The sequence below is a fragment of the Schistocerca nitens genome, chromosome 7, assembly GCF_023898315.1.
Source record: "Schistocerca nitens isolate TAMUIC-IGC-003100 chromosome 7, iqSchNite1.1, whole genome shotgun sequence".
NCBI lineage: Eukaryota > Metazoa > Arthropoda > Insecta > Orthoptera > Acrididae > Schistocerca > Schistocerca nitens.
Genome location: NC_064620.1, coordinates 267,373,841 through 267,396,498, shown reverse-complemented (window position 1 = coordinate 267,396,498; position 22,658 = coordinate 267,373,841). Strand labels below are relative to the sequence as shown.

Sequence of the window (22,658 nt, the reverse complement as noted above, 5' to 3'; positions counted from 1 at the left end):
TCGATGCCATCCCCATACAACACATCTGCTGTGTAGGGCAGCAAATACACCAGGGGCTTCAACACGTCTCTTGTCTGTGCCTCCATAGGAGTTTTTGTGCCAAATTTGGTCCACTTGTGTCCAGGGTCCTGGGAGGAGTTCCCAGACATACATAAATATTCTCAGCTTTGTATATATTAAGAGAAATATCAAACATAATTGCTGGCCAGTAGTTAACTTGAGGAGGAGAAACGTTTAATACTGTCAATAGACACACAATACTTATAAGTAATGAAATTATCCCAGCTTTCAAAACTGTTACTTCCTTCCTTGGAGAGAAGAGAGGGTTAGAGTGGGGAAGGATAAAAAGGTAAAGCAAGTTGGCAATTCTGTCTCATAATTATTAACTTTCACAACTGAATTTTTCTTTGATATGATTACAAATAGTTTTGTTTAACTTAGCGTCATTTGATTTTAATTTTGCTTGTCACTCTCATCACATCTTCAACAGAAACAACATTGCCTTTGACATTTTGCTTTCTTTTGTTCTGTCCATGTATGCAATAATAAATAAAATTTATTTCACCTTTATTTCCATTTGACCTTTATCAAAATCATTTTCTGTTTCTTTTCTTTTGAATGAATTTGTTAAGGACATATTTGTAGTTCATCTCTTCAAATTTTACTAATGTTTGACCTCTGTCACAAGTGATATCACACCCAAAGTTCCCCAATGACAATCCATCTCTAGTTTTTGTCTAAATTGTATGTAAGGACTTCTTGTCATTTATCAGCTTCTGTAACTCTCCATTGAAGTCTTCTACAACTTCATCAGAATGTGAGCATACTGGTGCATAGAATCAAATAATTTCCTTAGAACCTCATCCTTGTATTTTCAAATAAGTCTACTGTTTGAGATTCTTTCCACATTTGCAATATCATCTACAATATTCTTATTGACAACAAAACCTACACTGAATTTCCTCCGTGTTCTATTATGTTGTAAAGCATGTGACCAAATTGTATTCTGTCTGGCCTAACCACATTTCAGTGACACAACTATATCCCATTTGAGCTTATTTAATTCATCTTTCCACTAACCCATCTCTGAATTCTAGAATTCTGCAGTTTCATGTCCCTAAATAAAAAGCATTACAAACAGTTGGGTTTCCAAAGCCCATGTTACTGTCCATTTTGCCGTACTTTGCATAGCAAGGTAATGGTGCAGAAATAGCTGGGAATGCCCATATTCTAAAGTCATTGCCTGAATTACCAGACCACTACCCCCAAGTTTATTTTGCCCAGTGTGGAAAACCTGCATCTTGCAGTGTACTCCAAGATACACTAGTCTCCCAGGACTAGAAGAAATTGACAATATACAGGTACAGCGATAAAACTTGACAGAGCTATGCGGATCACATGCAAGAATATTTCTTAACTTTGCAGCTAATACCATTGTTTAATACAGAGGATAGCAACAGATTTACACTCAGCATGCTGTCTACAGAGTGGGTTGAAGAGCAGCCCATCCACATTTGGTCTCCATAATAAGAACCCTTAATACTGATACCTTATTGGCACTAACAGTGACATGATGTGAACGTCTGAACTGGACATCAAAATCTACCTTAGTACTATGACATTCTTATTAATCACCTTTTGCTGCCCACTGACAACTTGCTACTAACATAAAATAATGTAATTTGCTGCTGCAAATCCTTAGCAACTGAACAGGCCAGTCCAGTCTTATGACCATTAAAGACACTCAGATTTGTGTAATTATTTATTTATGTTAGACACAACCAACACTGTTAATTGAACATGTCTGATATTGAAGCAGTGACTTCCTTACTTTACCCAGAAAAATACACAGTAACGTATTTCAAGCCAAGAAATTCACACTGTAACACTCTATTAATTCTTTCTGATTAGGGGTAACAAAAAATAACAAGAATGGAGTAAACTGTGTTATGCACTGTTCCCCCACTTTTGCTGGCCCATCCTCATAGCTTTGTGCTTGAATGAAATAAACTTCACAATGCAGATACAAATGTTCAACCTCTGCCAGCTCACCTTGGCGAGTTCTGTCAAATATTTCAAGACTTTCAAGATACATACATCCATACTCCTGTCAGAGATATAGCTCAAAACAAGTATTCCCACAGTTCAGTAAATCTAGAAGGCTACATCTTTATAAGACATGAGAGATGTACCCAATGAAGGAGTGGAGTAGGAATTGTGATGAAGCAAGCTGGGCTCTCTTTACTTCCTCTCTTGTTTTGCCATCTGCCTCCTTAAATTCATTTTATTTTCATTTTTGCCTAAATATCATTAACATGCATGAGTATAATCTTAAGTTCCATGAAAGAGAAAGGTTGGTGCCCTCAGTCTTAAGGAATATAGCACCAGGTCTAATTTTGTGCTTAGTTTTATGTATGTATGTAATTTCCTAATTTATTTTGACCATTCCTAGTTAATGCCTCTGTTACAGAGTGAAATCAGTAATTCTTTCATGACATACATTCTATTGTTGACTTATAAACAAATATAAATTCTGTACTAATTACAAACACTTGGAAGAAGAACACTAGGATTCTTAAAGTATTTATTTGGCTCTGTTCGAAACATATTAGCAAAGCCAGCCCTTAATTAATTCCAAAATAATTAAAGGTTCATCAAAAGTAGTGTTTGTACAACTATATCTCTTAATTTCATTATTTAAACAAATAATTTGGCCTTACCCTTGCAGTGGAAGGAATGGTTGAAAAGAAGGCATTTTTCGATGTATTCAGTTAATTGAATGAGTTATGTTTTAATTCTAATTTCTGTAACTTAAACATCAAACAATGTGTAGTTTCAGTGCCTATTATTGTGAGGATATATAAAGGATCGATTTTTGTCACCGAGGCAGACAGTCCATGGCCGATTTTCAGACGGAAATATGTATTGTTTAGAGTAACAACACTGCATCAACTTAACAGTGGAATAAGTGTAACACAAATAGGCCTTATAAACAAAGTATAGATTTAAGTGTCAGGAAGTCATTTCTGAAAGTATTTGTATGGAGTGTAGCCATGTATGGAAGTGAAACATGGACGGTAAATAGTTTGGACAAGAAGAGAATAGAATCTTTCGAAATGTGGTGCTACAGAAGAATGCTGAAGATTAGATGGGTAGATCACATAACTAATGAGGAGGTATTGAATAGAATTGGGGCGAAAAGGAGTTTGTGGCACAACTTGACTAGAAGAAGGGATCGCTTGGTAGGACATGTTCTGAGGCATCAAGAGATCACCAATTTAGTATTGGGGGGCAGCATGGAGGGTAAAAATCGTAGAGGGAGACCAAGAGATGAATACACTAAGCAGATTCAGAAGGATGTAGGTTGCAGTAGGTACTGGGAAATGAAGAAGCTTGCACAGGATAGAGTAGCATGGAGAGCTGCATCAAACCAGTCTCAGGACTGAAGACCACAACAACAACAACAAATAGGCCTTGTGTTAGAACAATTAATGACTATGTCTGTCTAATTTATTTGAGAAAATAGTGTCACATGTACCATATTATTTAGCAAGAACTGTGAACTGTATGGTTACGTTTTTATTGCTCATAGATGTTCGACAGCAAACTACTGTAACAGTATGCTGATGTTGCCTGCAACCTATTAATGAGACTTATCAACATTTACCAATAGTGAACTGGCCATATAATTGTGTAATATTGGGGGGTTGTAAACAGTGGAAGTAAAGAACTGTTAAATGTAATTGTGCAACTGTTGGCTACATCATTTACAGTCTTCAGTGTTGAACTTCCACCCCCCATTTTTCAGCCCATATAACAGTGCAGTACGTTGACACCGAGAACTATCATTGAAGCAATAAAGCAGGCGAACATCACAGGCTGCTTATAAACTCTGATTTATTGCCTATTGTGCTACATGCATCCAAAAATAATGAAGATAAACAAGTTGAATATATGTTCACAGAGCTCAAATCCCTCAACAGAAAGCACCTGATATGTGTCCTCTTCAAACCTCCTAATACAGGTGGGTTTGTCTGCTTTGAAATTGCTCTTTCAAGTCTCAAATCAACATACGAGCATGTTATTGTACCCCTAAAGACTGGAAAAGTAAGAAGGAAACCTGCACCTTGGCTAACTGAAGAACTAAAACAGCTCATGAATCTCAGAGACACCGCACATCAAATACGCAAGCTACAGTACATGCCTGAAAAGCATATTACTTGCAAGCTGAAGTGAAACAGAGTCAGTTAAGCTGTGAGAAAGGCAAAACTCGGACATGCTCATACATTCACTGACAACAGAAACAGAACAACTGTCCCATGGAATAACCTACATTGTCTAGGTATGGACAAAGTAAAAGTTGCAACTCATGTTGTCCCAGCCAAAGACCTACATACACAATTGAACCACAAGGGAAACAAACATTTACTAGAGGAGGGTAAACGACTGTAGCCACAACAAATTCTGTGTAAAGCATGTTACTTGCAACGCCATCAGAAAGATCCTCATGCATATCAGATCAGGATCTACTGGACACAATGGCATCACAATCCAAATGATGAAGCTTATTAATGAACAACTACTGCCCATTATATCAGATATCTTACACCAGTCCTTAATCAAAATTGTTTTCCCTGAGGCCTGGCAATAGGGACTAGTTAAGCCATTACCTTAAAAGGACATTGCCATGGTACCCCCTGATTACTGACCTAATTCTTCCTGCACTGACCAAGGCCTTTTTATATAGTCTACAACCAGCTAACAAACTACCTAACTACAAACAATCTACTAGACAAATACCAGTCATGTTTCTGTCAACATCACAGCACATCACCTGCCTTAATAAAGGTAACAGATGACCTGCAGCTTGCCATAGATGCACAAGAGGCAATTATCATGAGCTTCTTAGACTTCAGCAAAGCGTTTGACACTGTCGACTATGACATTTTAATCATCAAACTTAACAGTCTAAATTTCTTCCCAAGCGCAGTGCAATGGTTTTGCCCATATCTGATGACTGGCCAGCAATGCATCACATCCAGCACCATTATATGTAAATAATGTGTATTCTGTTTTACTCTACTGCAAATACCACATGTACACTGATGAGCTCCGGCTACAAATAAGTTCAAAAACAACAAACCTGAAGCCAGCTATCGAGAATCTCAATACCTACCTGTGCACAGTATCAAAATGGGCATGAAATATATCATTAAAGCTCAACCCATCCAAAACCCAAGTGGTGCTGGTTGGTCATTCTAGTCTCATTAGCCTGATATATCAGGAATACCATCATCTTCAATCCTAAATGAGATAAATCTCAACCTCTCTTCCTAAGCAAAGAGTCTAGTAGTAATAGTAGTAGTAGTAGTAGTAGTAGTAGTAGTAGTAGTATTGGTGGTGGTGGTGGTGGTGGTAGTAGTAGTAGTAGTAGTAGTAGATGAAAATCTGAATTGGACTGAATATCTAACTGCAATGTGCAAGAAGGCATCAGCAACTCTCCACTCCCTACAAAAATATAAAAAGCTCTTCCCTCTTGGGAAAAGAAACTTGCACAAACACTTACACTAATGGATTACAGTGATATTATCCTGCAAAGCCTTTCTCAGGAATGCTCATGGTGCTCAGAACTGGTTATGAATGCCTGTTGTGAATTTCAGCTATTTGATCATGTTTCACCGCCATATGCACAGCTATCCTGGCTGCATGCAGGGAAGTGCAGTGATTTCCTTACCCTCTGTCTTCTCTGTTGTCTTATCAATGAACACTGTCCTTTATCTCTCCTCAACTTTTAACACACTTGTCTGAACAACACGGCAGAAACATCCACTCTATTGTTCAGCCACTTTCTCAAAATCTTTCTCAATAGCAGGAACCCTACTCTGGAATAACCTCCCACATTATATTGGAGAACTAAATAACATCTCCAGCTTCAGAAGACAGTTAATGATACATCTGCTAAAGCAACAATAAGAATAAGCACTGTCCCTGTACACACTTATTACCCTTGCACATCCATCTTTACAACCTAATCTTCCTCATTCCCAGTACTCTTAGCTGGTGCAGTCTCCTTAAATTTCCTTTTTGTCAGAACTTGCTATATCAGAAAACATCCATTTTGTACAACTAGAAATTCATCTTGTTTCTCCCACTATCATTATTGTTATTATCATCATTACCTTTTGTATTACTATGATACCTATTAACTGCAGCAGCTGCAGAAATATAAGTAGTGTCAGTATAAACTTTATTAGTTCATAGTCTGCTCACACTGCCACTCCAGACACTCAAATCATTTTAATAGTAGTTGTCACATTAAAATTGTTATTTCACAGGTAACTAAGATGTAAAGAAAAGGTACCGTATTTGTGAAACGCTGGTCTGATACAAGAGAGGGCCTGAGGGGCCCAACCAGATCAGATTAAATAAATACATTAAATTACATGTTTTAGACCCAGTACTAGAATTTTACAGATTAACATAGAGAGATCAAAATGCCAATATTTATTAAAACTCTGCCAGGAAAATAATGTTGATGTGTTCACTATCCCAGAAACACATGCTAGTGATGAAGACCAACTCAACACAAGGGGTCAAATACCAGGATACAGTCTCCTCAGCACAAATTATATTCCAGCTTATGGGATCACCACACGTGTGTGCAGTATAATAGAGAATGCTTTCTTCATCGCAACAGGAACCTCTTTCATTCTAATCCTGCCTGGTATCCCCTGACCTGGGGTTCTGGGCAACCTTTCAAAACTGTCCCCAATTCCTAAACCTTTCATCCCTCTTCCTTCCCCTTCAATCCTTTTGCAGGAGGAGGAGCCACTGGCTACAAAAGCTTCCAAATTTATGTAACCTTTATATGTGTTTTCTCCTGCCACTGCTTGGTGAGTAGACTTTTTACTATCCATCTAATTATATTATGTTGATAACATCTTGGGATGGATTCCTCCCTTGAGCAATAACTATGGAAGATTTGTGGGTACAGTATTAAGCACAGCAAGAAAGCTAATTCACTGAGGAGTACTTTCATGGATAGTCTGAAGTCGGTGAGAAACTGTATGAGGATTTCCTCTTAACAGGACAACAAGAACTAGCAGATGAACTGCTGCACTGTCTTGACTCCACGTGTCACCAGAAATAGCTGGACATAGTTGAAAAACTTGACTTCAAAAAATCAAGCAGAAAAGCTTCGATTCTCTTATGTAACTTGGGAGGCACAAATTGAACAACATGCAACAACCACCTCATAAAATTGAGTACAGCTGCTGCACAAATCATCTCAATATCACAACTACCTATTTCCCAACATCAGACCACACAAGTGAAGCAGGAACTGAGAACTATGATGACAGAATGTTCAAATAACAGCCCTTATTCTGTCCCATTCATTTCAGATGACATTTCAATGACTTTACAACACATTAAATCAGGTAAAGCTCTAGATTTTGATGTTATACATCCAGAATTTCATCTGCACTGTGGAAAATATGCTACAACATAGCTACTTCAGCTTTACTCCAAAATTTTCTGCACAGGATCCTTTCCACAACTGGAAACAGATCAAGATCACTGGTATCATAAAACTACGTAAACTCAACAACAAACCTCGAAGTTATCATACTATTGCCCTTCTTAGTATGATGTACAAATTACTTGAGATGCTGTTGGAAAGATTCCTATCTAACAGACTGGATTCCGAACACACCATACCCATGTGGATCAAGTACTTTCATTGACAAGTTACAAAGAATCTGGCTTCCAGAAACAGCTAAAGACCTCTGCTGTATTTATTGACTTGCCTGTAGCTTATGATACTATGTGTAGGCAGGATGTTGTGTACCAGCTGCTCCGTGTAAAAACCTGCAGGAGAATAGCACAACTCTTAACCATATGTTGACTGACGAACCATTTGAAGTAACTACAGGCAATACCACTAGCGACCCGGAGACCCTCAACAATGGACTATCTCATAACTCAGTCAAGGCTCCGCTACTAGTTAGCTTGTATATTGCAAATATACCAAACACTCACTCGATCCAGGATGTTTGGTTATGCTGATTACTGGGTGATAGAAACATAGCACATGTCAGAGAAGATATATTAACAAAGGACTTAAGTACAATGGGACAATACTTTCATAAATGGGGATTGCAACTGATCCCCAACAAAACTGAATCCACTTGTTTTCATCAGAGCAATACCCTAGCCAACTGAGAATTGGGCAAATTTTTTGAGAGTAACTGGCAAAAACCACAGAGCATTCAGTAGCCAGAGACCAGAAGGCAAAGTGCCAGCGTACAGCAAATATATAAGCACCACTTCCACTACGAGCAGCCAGTGGAGCACGTCATTTCTTGGTACCATCCACAATTCGCACTGGCTCATATGTTCAGCATATGTGCTGTCACATCCTCCTACCTCCTCGGGTGATCGAACTAAACAGTTTCTTGTTGGCCTTGGGGGCATGCCCTGCTGGCTGCTCACAGCATAAGTGGTGCTTATATTTGCTCTTTATATGGCACTTTGCTTTCCAGTCTCTGCCTATTGAATGTGCTGTGGTTTTCAGTTATTGATACACGGCAGAGTGTAAACTTGAGTTTCCATGCTGACTTGTCCGACCACCATGCATGTATGATTGTTTTGAATTAATTAAGTATGACAGCTTTCTATGAATTATCTCATTTTTCGTAACTCCTTGCACGGACTTTATAACACGCATTCCCCCCTTGTCGTCACATTATGACATCATAGAATGGAGCTATAATAATCTGAAACCATTTGTGCAGTTCAAGAAATTAATTCCCAATACAAATTAAGCAGATTTGTACCACATCAAATCCTTTGTAAGATGACAAGCATAATTATTCCAATTACCCACACAACAACTGTTACAATGGTTCTCTTTCTTAAGGTTTTCTTAAAATAGCAGGCTCAATTCAAGAAAAGGCAGTTAACCAGTTTCTTTCATCGCTATGGTATAAAGTGCAGTCTTGTTATTTTCCTTGATGTGCATGTTATCCCTCTCTCTCTCTCTCTCTCTCTCTCTCTCTCTCTGTGTGTGTGTGTGTGTGTGTGTGTGTGTGTGTGTGTGTGTGTGTGTGTGATACAACAACAACCACCAAAGCCTTGTAGAAGAAAACATTAAATATATAACAGTCCACTGAACAAAACAAATTAGAAATAACCTGTGACTGTGCCAGCATCATAAATATGAATGCTATTGTCAGCAATTTAGTGGCATTACAATGTGCACAATTTGGTTTTTCAGATACCAAATCCCCCCCATGAACCATGGACCTTGCCGTTGGTGGGGAGGATTGCGTACCTCAGCGATACAGATAGCCGTACCGTAGGTGCAACCACAACAGAGGGGTATCTGTTGATAGGCCAGACAAACGTGTGGTTCCTGAAGAGGGGCAGCAGCCTTTTCAGTAGTTGCAAGGGCAACAGTCTGGATGATTGACTGATCTGGCCTTGTAACACTAACCAAAACGGCCTTGCTGTGCTGGTACTGCGAACGCTTGAAAGCAAGGGGAAACTACAGCCGTAATTTTTCCCGAGGGCATGCAGCTTTACTGTATGGTTAAATGATGATGGCGTCCTCTTGGGTAAAATATTCCGGAGGTAAAATAGTCCCCCATTCGGATCTCCGGGCGGGGACTACTCAAGAGGATGCCGTTATCAGGAGAAAGAAAACTGGCGTTCTACGGATCGGAGTGTGGAATGTCAGATCCCTTAATCGGGCAGGTAGGTTAGCAAAATTTAAAAAGGGAAATGGATAGGTTAAAGTTAGATATAGTGGGAAGTAGTGAAGTTCGGTGGCAGGAGGAACAAGACTTCTGGTCTGGTGACTACAGGGTTATAAACACAAAATCAAATAGGGGTAATGCAGGAGTAGGTTTAATAATGAATAGGCATGCGGGTAAGCTACTACAAACAGCATAGTGAACGCATTATTCTGGCCAAGATAGATACGAAGCCCACGCCTACCACAGTAGTACAAGTTTATATGCCAACTAGCTCAGCAGATGACGAAGAAATTGAAGAAATGTATGATGAAATAAAATAAATTGTTCAGATAGCGAAGAGAGACGAAAATTTAATAGTCATGGGTGACTGGAATTCGTCAGTAGGAAAAGGGAGAGAAGGAAACGTAGTAGGTGAATATGGATTGGGGGTAAGAAACTAAAGAGGAAGCCGCCTGGTAGAATTTTACACAGAGCATAACTTAATCATAGCTAACACTTGGTTCAAGAATCATAAAAGAAGGTTGTATACATGGAATAAGCCTGGAGATACTGACAGGTTTCAGATAGCTTATATAATGGTAAGACAGAGATTTAGGAACCAGGTTTTAAATTGTAAGACATTTCCAGGGGCAGATGTGGACTGTGATCACAATCTATTGGTTATGAACTGTAGATTAAAACTGAAGAAACTGCAAAAAAGGTGGGAATTTAAGGAGATGGGACCTGGATAAACTGAAAGAACCAGAGGTTGCACAGAGTTTCAGGGAGAGCATAAGGGAACAATTGACAAGAATGGGGGAAAGCAATACAGTAGAAGAAGAATGGGTAGCTTTGAGGGATGAAGTAGTGAAGGCAGCAGAGGATCAAGTAGGAAAAAAGACGAGGGCTCGTAGAAATCCTTGGGTAATAGAAGAAATACTGAATTTAATTGATGAAAGGAGAAAATATAAAAATGCAGTAAATGAAGCAGGCAAAAAGGAATACAAACGTCTCAAAAATGAGATCGACAGGAAGAGCAAAATGGCTAAGCAGGGATGGCTAGAGGACAAATGTAAGGATGTAGAGACTTATCTCACTAGGGGTCGGATAGATACTGCCTACAGGAAAATTAGAGAGACCTTTGGAGAAAAGAGAACCACTTGTATGAATATCAAGAGCTCAGATGGAAACCCAGTTCTAAGCAAAGAAGGAAAAGCAGAAAGGTGGAAGGAGTATATAGAGGGTCTATACAAGGGCAATGTACTTGAGGACAATATTTTGGAAATGGAAGAGGATGTAGATGAAGATGAAATGGGAGATACGATACTGGGTGAAGAGTTTGACAGAGCACTGAAGGACTTGAGTCGAAACAAGGACCCGGGAGTAGACAACATTCCACAAGAACTACTGACGGCCTTGGTAGAGCCAGTCCTAACAAAACTCTACCATCTGGTGAGCAAGATGTATGAGACAGGCGAAATTCCCTCAGACTTCAAGAAGAATATAATAATTCCAATCCCAAAGAAAGCAGGTGTTGACAGATGTGAAAATTACCGAACTATCAGTTTAATAAGTCACAGCTGCAAAATACTAACGCGAATTCTTTACCGACGAATGGAAAAACTAGTAGAAGACGACCTTGGGGAAGATCAGATTGGATTCCGTAGAAATATCGGAACACGTGAGGCAATACTAACCCTATGACTTAGCCTAGAAGCTAGATTAAGGAAAGGCAAACCAACATTTCTAGCATTTGTAGACTTAGAGAAAGCTTTGACAATGTTGACTGGAATACTCTCTTTCAAATTCTGAAGGTGGCAGGGGTAAAATACAGGGAGCGAAAGGCTATTTACAATTTGTACAGAAACCAGATGGCAGTTATAAGAGTCGAGGGACATCTAAGGGAAGCAGTGGTTGGGAAGGGAGTGAGACAGGGTTGTAGCCCCTCCCTGATGTTATTCAATCTCTATACTGAGCAAGCAGTGAAGGAAACAAAAGGAAAATTCGGAGTAGGTATTAAAATCCATGGAGAAGAAATAAAAACTTTGAGGTTCGCTGATGACATTGTAATTCTGTCAGGGACAGCAAAGGACCTGGAAGAGCAGTTGAACGGAATGGATAGCGTCTTGAAAGGAGGATATAAGATGAACATCAACAAAAGCAAAACGAGGATAATGGAATGTAGTCAAATTAAGTCGGGAGATTCTGAGGGTATTAGATTAGGAAATGAGACACTTAAAGTAGTAAAGGAGTTTTGCTATTTGGGGAGCAAAATAACTGATGATGGTCGAAGTAGAGAGGATATAAAATTTAGACTGGCAATGGCAAGAAAAGCATTTCTGAAGAAGAGAAATTTGTTAACATCGAGTATAGATTTAAGTGTCAGGAAGTCATTTCTGAAAGTATTCGTGTGGAGTGTAGCCATGTATGGAAGTGAAACATGGATGATACATATTTTGGACAAGAAGAGAATAGAATCTTTCGAAATGTGGTGCTACAGAAGAATGCTGAAGATTAGATGGGTAGATCACATAACTAATGAGGAGGTATTGAATAGAATTGGGGAGAAGTGGAGTTTGTGGCACAACTTGTCAAGAAGAAGGGACCAGTTGGTAGGACATGTTCTGAGGCATCAAGGGATCACAAATTTAGCATTGGAAGGCAGCGTGGAGGGTACAAATCGTAGAGGGAGACCAAGAGACGAATACACTAAGCAGATTCAGAAGGACGTAGGTTGGAGTAGGTACTGGGAGATGAAGAAGCTTGCACAGGATAGAGTAGCATGGAGAGCTGCATCAAACCAGTCTCAGGACTGAAGACAACAACAACAACAACAACAACAGATACCAAATCAGAAGATTAAATTTTGTTGGAAGTATGTTTAAAGCAACACAGTGGTTCTTTTACATGCCACATTCTTATATGATCCCGTGTCTCTTGGGAGCTTTGTGTGTGGGCAGTGGAAGAGATTTGAACTTACAACCTTACTGACATAGCAATGTACTGTCCATACAGTCACTGACAGAATGAAAATGGTAGTGTTAAAATTTAAAGATACAGTGATACACAGCAATGTTGTGTTCTAGAAAAATGTAAATACATGCACAAAAATTTATTCTCATAGCATAAAATGTAACTCAGTCTTTAGATCATCATTTAAAACTTAACACTTCACTCATAGCTTATTTCAAACTGACTATCTTGCTCAGAATTAAATTAATCTGCTTTAATGTTAACTCAATTACTTGTCATGTGTGGTGTTCCACTGGATTACACTTTTTTCACCAAGTTAACAGTATCAAAAATTAAGCTGGAAATTTTTCCTACAGTGACTGTGTATTTTCATAAGGATAAAGGAAGCATTTTCAACTGGTGACATCACATTCCATGACATCTATACAACAAATGATACAGAAAAGACACATTTTTTACATATCTTTAATATGCTGTTGTATGAAAACAGCACCATTTTGTAACATGCAAGTTTAAATCATAAATCCAATATTGCCCCTGCTTCGTTTGCTTCTAAAAGTCAATCATAGCATAGACATGCATTCATTAATAGTGCTCTATTAAAAATAACTATTTAGCTTATCTCGTGTAGCTTTTCTGTGAAATATCTTAGTTCATTTTACAATTGTGTTCTGTAATTATCAGCATGATGGGAAATCTTCACAGATGTAGAATGAATAAAGGAATAAGTTAATAAAGTGAAGGAGCATTTAGAGGCTGCAATTAAATTAATAGTTCTTAAAAACCTATGGACTACTAATGCTTACTCAAGTTTAAAATAGTAAAAATAATAGGGAAGCAACTAAAAGTCATAAGGATTATTCTACACTTCAAACTTATTGTCAGCTGTTTTCAAGTAACAACAGTTGTTTCACTTACTTTTTATGCAGAATTTTGTTTTCTATCATTAGCCCAGTAAACCTATACATTTTCCCAACGGCTCTGCCTTGTATGAAATCTTCCCATTGTTGGGTTTTATGTTGTTCTTTCATAGACATATCAAATTTTAAACAGGGTGAATGACCCAACACTACTTCACAATATTCTTTTGCTCTGTCAAACCCAAGAATTGACCAAATGAGATTTGATTTGTGGTCATTATCTGAGTCACCAGTTTTATGAGTCGGGTGCCTGGAAATATAAGCAACAGAGTTAAAGCAGAATAATAGGTTTCGTAGTGAGCAACAATTATCTAATATTGTTGCCATCATCAAAACAGAAGGTAAGATGAAGAGTGATGAACAAAGCATATGAAACAATTGTTAAATTCAAGTATTCAGATCCTAGAGTAGGGAGGGTTTACCATATTTTGGATGCAGAATCACTTCAGATGTAGAAGTAATTTCAAGCGTGCCCCATAGAAGTGTGCTGAAACTCTCATACTTCATGTTGTATATCAACAACCTGGCAGAATATTAAAATAATAGCCACAGATTTTTTTAGTAGGTGATGCAGTTATCTATAATGAGGTACTACCTGAAAATACCTACACAAATATTCAGTCAGAGCTTGATAAGACAGCAAAGTAGTCTTATTAAGATTAAGCAACCCACTTTAAATGTTCATAAATGAGAAGTTCTGCACTGTATAAAATGCAAAAAAAGAAGGAAAAAGTATCCTTTGCATACAATATCAATAATTCACAACTGGAATCAGTCAACTCATACAATTACTTGATGGGAACAGATTGTGAGGTATGAAATGGAATTATCACATAGGTTCAACCATAGGTAAAGCAAGTGGCTGACTTTCGTTCATCAGTATGTGCCAAAAAAACCCAGTCAGTCTACAGAGATGACTGCTAACGAAACCCTTGTAAGTTCCATTCTAGAACACAGCTGAAGTGCATGAGAGTCACACCAAGCAGGATTAAGGGAGGGTATTGAATGTATACACAGAAAGGCACTACAAAAGGTCACAGGTTTTTTTGCTTCACATGAAAGTGTCACATAAATGCTGAAACACCTGGTCTGGCAGATGCTTGAAGACAGATGCCAATTATCTCACAAAATCCCACTTATAAAGTACCAAGAATACATACTGAATGAATAATATGTGAATAAACTAAAGACCTCCTACAGGGAGCATGATGACAAGACAAATTACAGCAAGCACGTAAGTATTTAAACAATCATTTTTCCCCTGCTCCACATACAAATTAAACATGGCAAAATTCTAATATGGGGTACAATGTGAAGTATCCTATGCTACTCACTTCACAGTTGTTTGCAACTTATAGATGCAAATAGATATAAAAAAAAGCATGTGTAAATTCTACAAAAATGTAAAACAGGCAGTAATATGCTGTATAAAATGAAATATTTAAGTAATAATCTGAACTTAGGGGCATGCACAAATCGGGATTCCCAGCACATATAGAATGCAATGACTATGTTTCACAAAACAGTTAGAATATTAAATTGAGAACACGCTCAGCTATGCATTCATCAAGATTCGCGTATGTGTACACACACACACACACACACACACTCTCTCTCTCTCTCTCTCTCTCTCTCTATCTCTCTCTCTCTCTCTCTCTCTCTGTAAACAGATTTGCTTCCTGTTCTGTAGGTACGACTTAAACCACTCATATGCTGTTCCATTTATACCACAGAACTGTAATTTCTGTAACATAATGTCATGGTTCACACAATCAAATGCTTTGGACAAGTCACAGAAAATTCCTATTGGTGACATTTTACTATTTAAAGACTCTATTATGTGGACAGTGAAATTCTATATAGTGGAACAGCATTTTTGATATACGAACTGTGATATACTAAGTATCCCATTACTGTTGAGATGGCTAACCACTCTTGAGTGCATTACTTTCTCGAAGATTTTTGAAAACGCTGTAATCAAGGATACTGGACAATAGTTATTGACATCTGTGGTGTCCCCCTTTTTGTAGAGCGGCCTGACAATGGCATATTTTAACCTGTCTGGGAAAATACCTTGAGTTAAAAATGCATTACATATGTGACTCAAAACATCAGCTGTAATTGCCCTACATTGTTTTAATATCTTATTAGAGATGTCATCTACTCCAACAGAACATTTATTTTTCAAAGATTTAGTAATTTTACTTATTTAACAAGAGGTTGTTAGGTGAAACTTAATCTGACTAATTTTTTTCAAAACAAACTCTTCCATATACTGCCTGGCTTTTTCTTTTGAATTATTCTCACCAATTTTTTCTCCTACACTTAATAAACGGTTGTTAAATACATTAGCTACTTGTGTACTGTTGGTTAGGATGGTCTTGTTCTCTGTAATAGTAATACTACCTACCCCATTGATTACTTTTCCTGTCTCCCTTCTAACAACATTCCATAATTATTTTATTTTGTTGCCAGAGTTGTTAATTTCTTCTCTAACATACATACTTCTTGATTTCCTTACAACTTTTCTCAGTGTGTTAACAATAATTTTTATAGTGTAAAACTGCTTCTGGATCTTTACTAGTTCTTGGTGTCTCATTCAATTTCCTTTTGCTTTCTGAAGACACTTTAATACTTGTAGTAATCCAAGGTTTCTTTGAAAAGTGTGTGGTGTTACATTTAGTAATTTTCTTTGGGAAACAATGTTCAAAAAGGAATATAAATTTATCAAGAAATATGTTGCTTTTATTATTAGCATTTGGCTCATTATATACATCTCCCCAGTTAACATTTCTTAAGCTTTCTCTGCAGTGCTCTATAGGTACCAGGTTGGGTGAGCTCACACTATTACTTAATGGTTTCCGAAGTGCTACATTGATTAGAATGCTAAGCTTAATATTCACAAGAATTATTTTTTGTACATTTTCTAAATCCAAATAAGTGAGAAGTAAACTACTAAACACACAGAAAGTTCTTAACAAAGCAGATTACAACGATACGACTTAGAACCAGACAACCAGTGTGCCTATGAAAGAAGAACGCGTATGTAGTGGGGCAGAAGTAAAAGAAAACATGAAAGATGCAGATGAACAAATGAAGAAAGTATGTTGTACATACCTGCAACAGAACACACCTACTACAGTGATGCATAGTTCAATGCCACCACTGATCAGGAAGGAGCTACCAGCAAGAGCTTCAGCAATGGTGCCTTTTGAATTGCTACTTGCTCCGCCACTGAAATGGCTCTCACATCTGCCATATTCCTGATCTTCTTCATTGAAAAATATCCTAAAGATGTTTCGTGGCAGACGGAACTGACATAGTTGCCCTTCATTTTGAGTCCCTTCAAAAGTATGACATACAGATTAATACAAAACAAAAACACACACAAGAATATGTATAGTGCATATGATTTTACCATTATATAATAAAGTAGGACAAAACTTTCCAAAATTTTGGGAGTTGAGGTTTGGCTGACTTTTACAAGAAAACAATAAAAAGGCTTTTGTTCTCTTAGGATCAGAAGTTCGCTTCTTCTGAAATTAAAGGTAGCACAGGAGACACACATGACATGATGCACAGAATGATATTATATAACTTAGCTCCATGTACAGTTTGGAAACATACTAAGGAAACAGTGAGGCTGCTTCATGACAAAACTACTGAAAATTTTGAAGAAAGTTTAAAACATTGACTGGGTGATGTTCACAATGAACCTCATGCTAACTTTAAGTATAACAACTTCTTAATGAGTCTATGTCCATTTTTAAAGTAGGTCAGGTTAGGTTTTCCTAGAAAGATAATTAAATATAGTACTAGCAAATTATTAAGGAAACCTTGGATCACCACAGCATCAGAGTCTCTGTTGCATAGTGAAAAAAGTATTTTGTACAAAATAACCAGAACAAGTAATGGCCCAGAAATTCTTTCTTACCAGAAACAGTACTGTAATGTTTCAAGAAAAGTTGTAAAGCACCCAGGAGGATGAAAGTCTTGTCTGAAACTAATATACCAGGTAAACTGATATAATATATTGTTAAATGAGAGAAAGGAAAAGAAGCCATAGAAAATGACATTATTTCTGTTAAAGAGCATGGGAGCATTGTAAAAGACAGTTCATGTCTAGCAGGTATCTTTTTATAATTACTTTTAAAAATAGGTGAGAAAATTGGTGCAAATAGTTCAGAATAGAAAGCAAAACAGTATACCAAAGAAGTTATATAGAGGACTTGTAATGAAATAAAAATTAATCTCAAATCTACATCTTTAATAAGGAAGATCATCATGACTCTAAAAAGTAAAAGTTCATACTGGATGAATATCATTTCCTATGAAACATCTCTCTATCGAAAGCGTTACTCCACAGACGTCAATAACTACCGCCCAGAGTCACTTCTTATGTCAGTTTCTAAAAACAGGCAATGTACTTCAGAGATTCCAGTAACCTGTGTAGTAATCACAGTTTGGATTTTGAAAGGGACATTCTACTAAATCAACTATTTATGTATTTACTAGGCACATAATAAAATCTTTGAATGATAAAAGTCACCAACTAGGTCTTCTGTGACTCATCAGAGGCATTTGATCAAATATAATGCTCTGTTCAAGAAGTTAAGTTTGTATAAAACACATATTTCACCACATGCCTGGTTTGGTTCATATTTAAGAAACAGAATGCAGGAAGTTACCCTAGGCTGTTTGAGTAATACAAATACGAGAGAAATTACAATGGGAGTCCCACAGGGTTCAATCACTGGCCCTCTACTGTTCTTGCACATGTTAATGATCTGTAAATTTATTTGAATCAGGAGGCAGAGTTAGTCCTGATGGTAGATGATACAAGCATTTCTGTGAAGCCAAGCAAAGAAGCATCAACAGAGAAAATAGTAAATTAAGTTTTTGTTAAAGTTACTGAATAGTTTTGTAGAGATGAGCTAGCTTCAATCTTTGAAATAATGCAATTCATTCAGTTTTGTACAGTCACAAATATTCCACCTTCTATTAACATTGTGTACCAACAATAAATAATAAACAGGGTAGAAAATTCTAGGTTCTTAGGTGTGATGAAAACTTAAACTGGAAAAACATTTAGTAGACCTGCTAAAATGTTACATTGGGATACTTTTGCCATAAGAATAATTGCCAACTTTGGGGATGTAGTTAATAATTAACACAGTTTCCTTATTTTCATTCACTGATGACTTCTGGGATAATATTCTGGGATAATTCCACACTTAGCAAAAAGTATTCATTGCCCAAAAGAAAGTACTCAGAATTATGTGTGAATTCGCATATGTACTTCTTCCAAGAGCAGCTGGGAATATGAACCACAGCCTCCAATACATTTCTTAACTTATAAAATTTATCAACAATCCAGCTAAGTTAATGAGTAACAAAATATTCACAAGTACAGCATTGAAAAATGATTTGCATTGTCCTTTAATGAATATAACATTGGCACAGAAAGGGTAGTATGCAGCTGTAAAAGTCTCTGACAATTTACCAATGGGAATAAAATGTCTGACAGACAGCAGACGTGTTTTCAAATATAGGTTGAAAATGTTTCTCCTAAACAGCTCTTCTTACACCATAGAGCAGCAGAAGTCAATCTCTTCAACCTACCACCTACTATTGCATCTCCGTTAGTAGCCTGGGGCCATTTCAGTATAGTTCCTTCAAGACTACATTTGGACTTAGCAATCACTGTTTACACAGTAACAAAACACTCAAGAATGTCTGCATCATTACTATCTGTTATAGTGACAATATCATAGACTGCAAGGAGATAACAAAGTTATTTAGATTCCATTGTATTAGGTTTAGGACTTCAAGCACCATGCATCAAACTGTACAAAAGTCATGTACCACTTTGTCACGTACTCTTAATAAACATTATCTTAATGTTGCCACATTTTTGTTCTAGTGTCATCATGTCATGCCAGTTTTTAATAAGTAAGCATGCAATCAGCCATAAAACCACTTTCCTCTTACCACAGATGTTTGGGCTGATTTAGCAGTAATGCTATGAATGACGCCACCACCTATCAGAACTTCATGAAACTATGGAGGCTGCAGTGAGAATATTCCAAAATGTCCCACAACAAGTTCTGCATTTTTTTCAGTCACAACTGCCGCAAAAAAATGTGTTGCATTACTTACTGAATGCCCTTCTTTTACCTTTAACTGTATATAGATCCCCACTGGGAAATTTTGAACTGTTTATGAGGCATACGAATTTCTTACTGTCCTATCCGTCGGGCAGCAGCAAGCAGTTAATAGTCTGTGGCGATTTCACTGAAGAGTTTCTATAGAATTGTAGTAGGAAGAATGATATGGAAAACTTTCAATTCTACAATTTGACCTCAGTAATTAATTTTTCAGAATGGGCGGATAAAGACAGTAAGACTCTAATTGATAATATTTTCTTTGATGAACCTGAAAGGAAGAAAATTACTGTACATCCAGTTACAAGTGCTCTCCTCTATTTATGATGCACAGGAAGGTAAAACAGACAGTGCCTTACAGTATAGTTACTCCTCAGTGGAAACCAGATAGAATAATTAATGACTCTAGGACAAACATTTTTAAGGATGGTCTACAAGAAATCACCTGTGATGGAATTTGTAAAGAACCAAGTGAAGACAAAATTTAATTTATTCCACGATAAATTCCTATCATTATATGAAAACAGTTCTCTGCCTAAGAAAGTTGCCTAAACTGATCACTAAGGGGATTAAAAAAACCATGTTAAAAACCATGGTTAATTAGAGGGCTTAAAGTATCTTGTGAAAGGAAAAGGGGAATGTATCTGTCAGCAGGAACACATAAAGATTGTGCAGTAGTTGAATGTTACAAAAACTGCTCAATATTACTAACAAAAGTTAATAAAAAAATCAAGGAACATGCACAAGATGTCACATATCAGTAATTCTGACAATGGTCTCAAGTCTATATTGAATGTAGGGAAATGAAAAGACATGACAAAAGGCTGCAGAACAGGACAACATTACTTCTGTTTTTAATGGAAAGTCTATAAATGATCAGTCACAGGTAGCAGGTATGTTTTACAGTAATTTCTTAAACATAGTAGAAAATATAGGGTCAAACTGTTCAAAAGAAAAATCAAAGCAGGAGGACGGTAAAGCAACTCACATTAAATTCAATCATATGGCTGTTTCCTTCTTGTGAAATTAAGATTATAATATATTCTCTCAAAAATAAAAGCTCATCTGAATTTGAAATGGTGTTTCTAACAGAGTGCTAAAGACTTGTTCACATATATAAGTGCTGCCTTTTCTGAAACACACTGATGGAGAAAAAATTGCAACATCAAAAAAATAATGTAGAGTAATGAAACACGTTAGATTACAACAGCAGTCAGGGTGCATGGCATAACCATGAGAATGCTCCTGCTGTCATACAAAATCACACCCCAGACCATAGCTCCAGGTATAGGTCCACTGTGTCTAGGCCGAAAACAGGTTGGGTGAAGGCCCTCAATTAGTCTCCTTTTAGCCAACACATGGCCACCAGTGGCACCGAGACAGAACCACCTTTCTTTGGAAAACACGACAAACTTCCACCTTGCCCTCCATTAAGCTCTCACTTGACACCACTGGTTTAAGGTTAGTGAAACACACAATACGGGGCATCTGGCTCAGAGCTGTCCTAGAAGTAACTGATTTGTAACAATTTCTTGTGTCACTGTGGTGCCAACTGCTGCTCAAATTGCTGTTGTAGATGCAGTACAATATGACAGAGCCATATGCCAAACACAATTGACTTCCCTATAGATAGTGCCATATGGTCATTCAGAGTCCAATCTTCATAGGACTATTCATTCTTGTTACCACTGCTGCATGCAATCACATACAGTGACTACATTCCTAGTCAGCAATATCCCAGAAAGAACACCCAGCTTCTCATAGTCCTATTACAAGACCTCATTCAGACTCAGTGAGGTGTTGATAATGCCATCTTTGTCTTAAAGGCATTCTTGACTAATATCAACTCGCCACATCCAATCTCACTGGTAACTAAAGCTCACAACAGTTGCAGTGTGCATTTAAAGTAAACACAATTTGCATTCTCATAATTGCTCTACTTAGCACCACTCTTATGTGACTGGCACTAAATTTGAACAGACATTGTCTTTCAGATGTAGAAACATGCCTCTGGATTTTTGTTTATGTTGCACAACTCCTCCTAGGTGTTGCAGTTTTTTTTTTCTGTCAGTGTATGTAATGCTGCACTAACTGAAGTCATTTATTCAAAGAAGAGAGACTCAAAGATGCCAGTGTTAAACCCTTCTATAAGAAAGGTGGCAGGAGAGATGTCAATAACTACTGACCCATTCTGTTACTGATATCATTTATCAAAATTTTTGAGAAAATGATATATTCTAGTATAGTATCTGACTTGAGCAACAATAATATCTTCTGTAAATCACAGTTTGGGATTCAAAAGATTTGCTCAACTGAGGATGCCATTTACAGGTTCGCTCATCAAACTTTACAAGCCTTAAATAACAAAATAGCACTTATTGGTATTTTCTGTGACCCGTTCCTCGTTTCTTGTGTCTTCTTCCCCTAGTGTTACTCAGAAGCTATGCTGGTGCCCCAACACTTGAAGAGTCTCTGGGGAGTCCTTGCTCTCACTGCCCCCCCCCCCCCCCCCCAATTCCTTTTACCTCTTACCTCTTTGTCTGCCCATTTTCCCATCTGCTTGATTAGAATGTGCTGTTTGTGTTGTTCCTCCCTTGGTTTCTCCTACCTTAGATCATGGGACCAATGACCTCACTGTTTGGTCTCCTCCCCCAATCGACCAACCAACCAGTCAACCGATACGCAGAAAATTTTAATGGTTTACACTGGTGATTTGAACGCATTAGCACAGGCAGCACGTAGAACTGAGGAAATGAACCCCTCTGTGTGTGTCAACATTAGTTTCACAATAAGGTAACATGCCTGCAGTGACTCTCTCATACCTTCATTCGCAGTTAGCTGAGCTGATTATACAAATTCCTGCA

The 22,658-nt window shown here is 37.5% G+C and overlaps 1 protein-coding gene across 1 annotated transcript in view; it reads right to left on the bottom strand.

Moving 5' to 3' along the window:
* Nucleotides 1-22,658, bottom strand: part of LOC126195401 (uncharacterized) — a 152,931-nt gene that overhangs the window by 30,820 nt on the left and 99,453 nt on the right. The window contains exons 6-7 of the mRNA XM_049933994.1: nt 16,748-16,973; nt 13,629-13,880 (exon numbers count right to left, since the gene is read on the bottom strand). Of these exons, the coding sequence (XP_049789951.1) occupies nt 13,629-13,880; nt 16,748-16,973 (478 nt within the window). The remainder of the gene's footprint in view (nt 1-13,628; nt 13,881-16,747; nt 16,974-22,658) is intronic.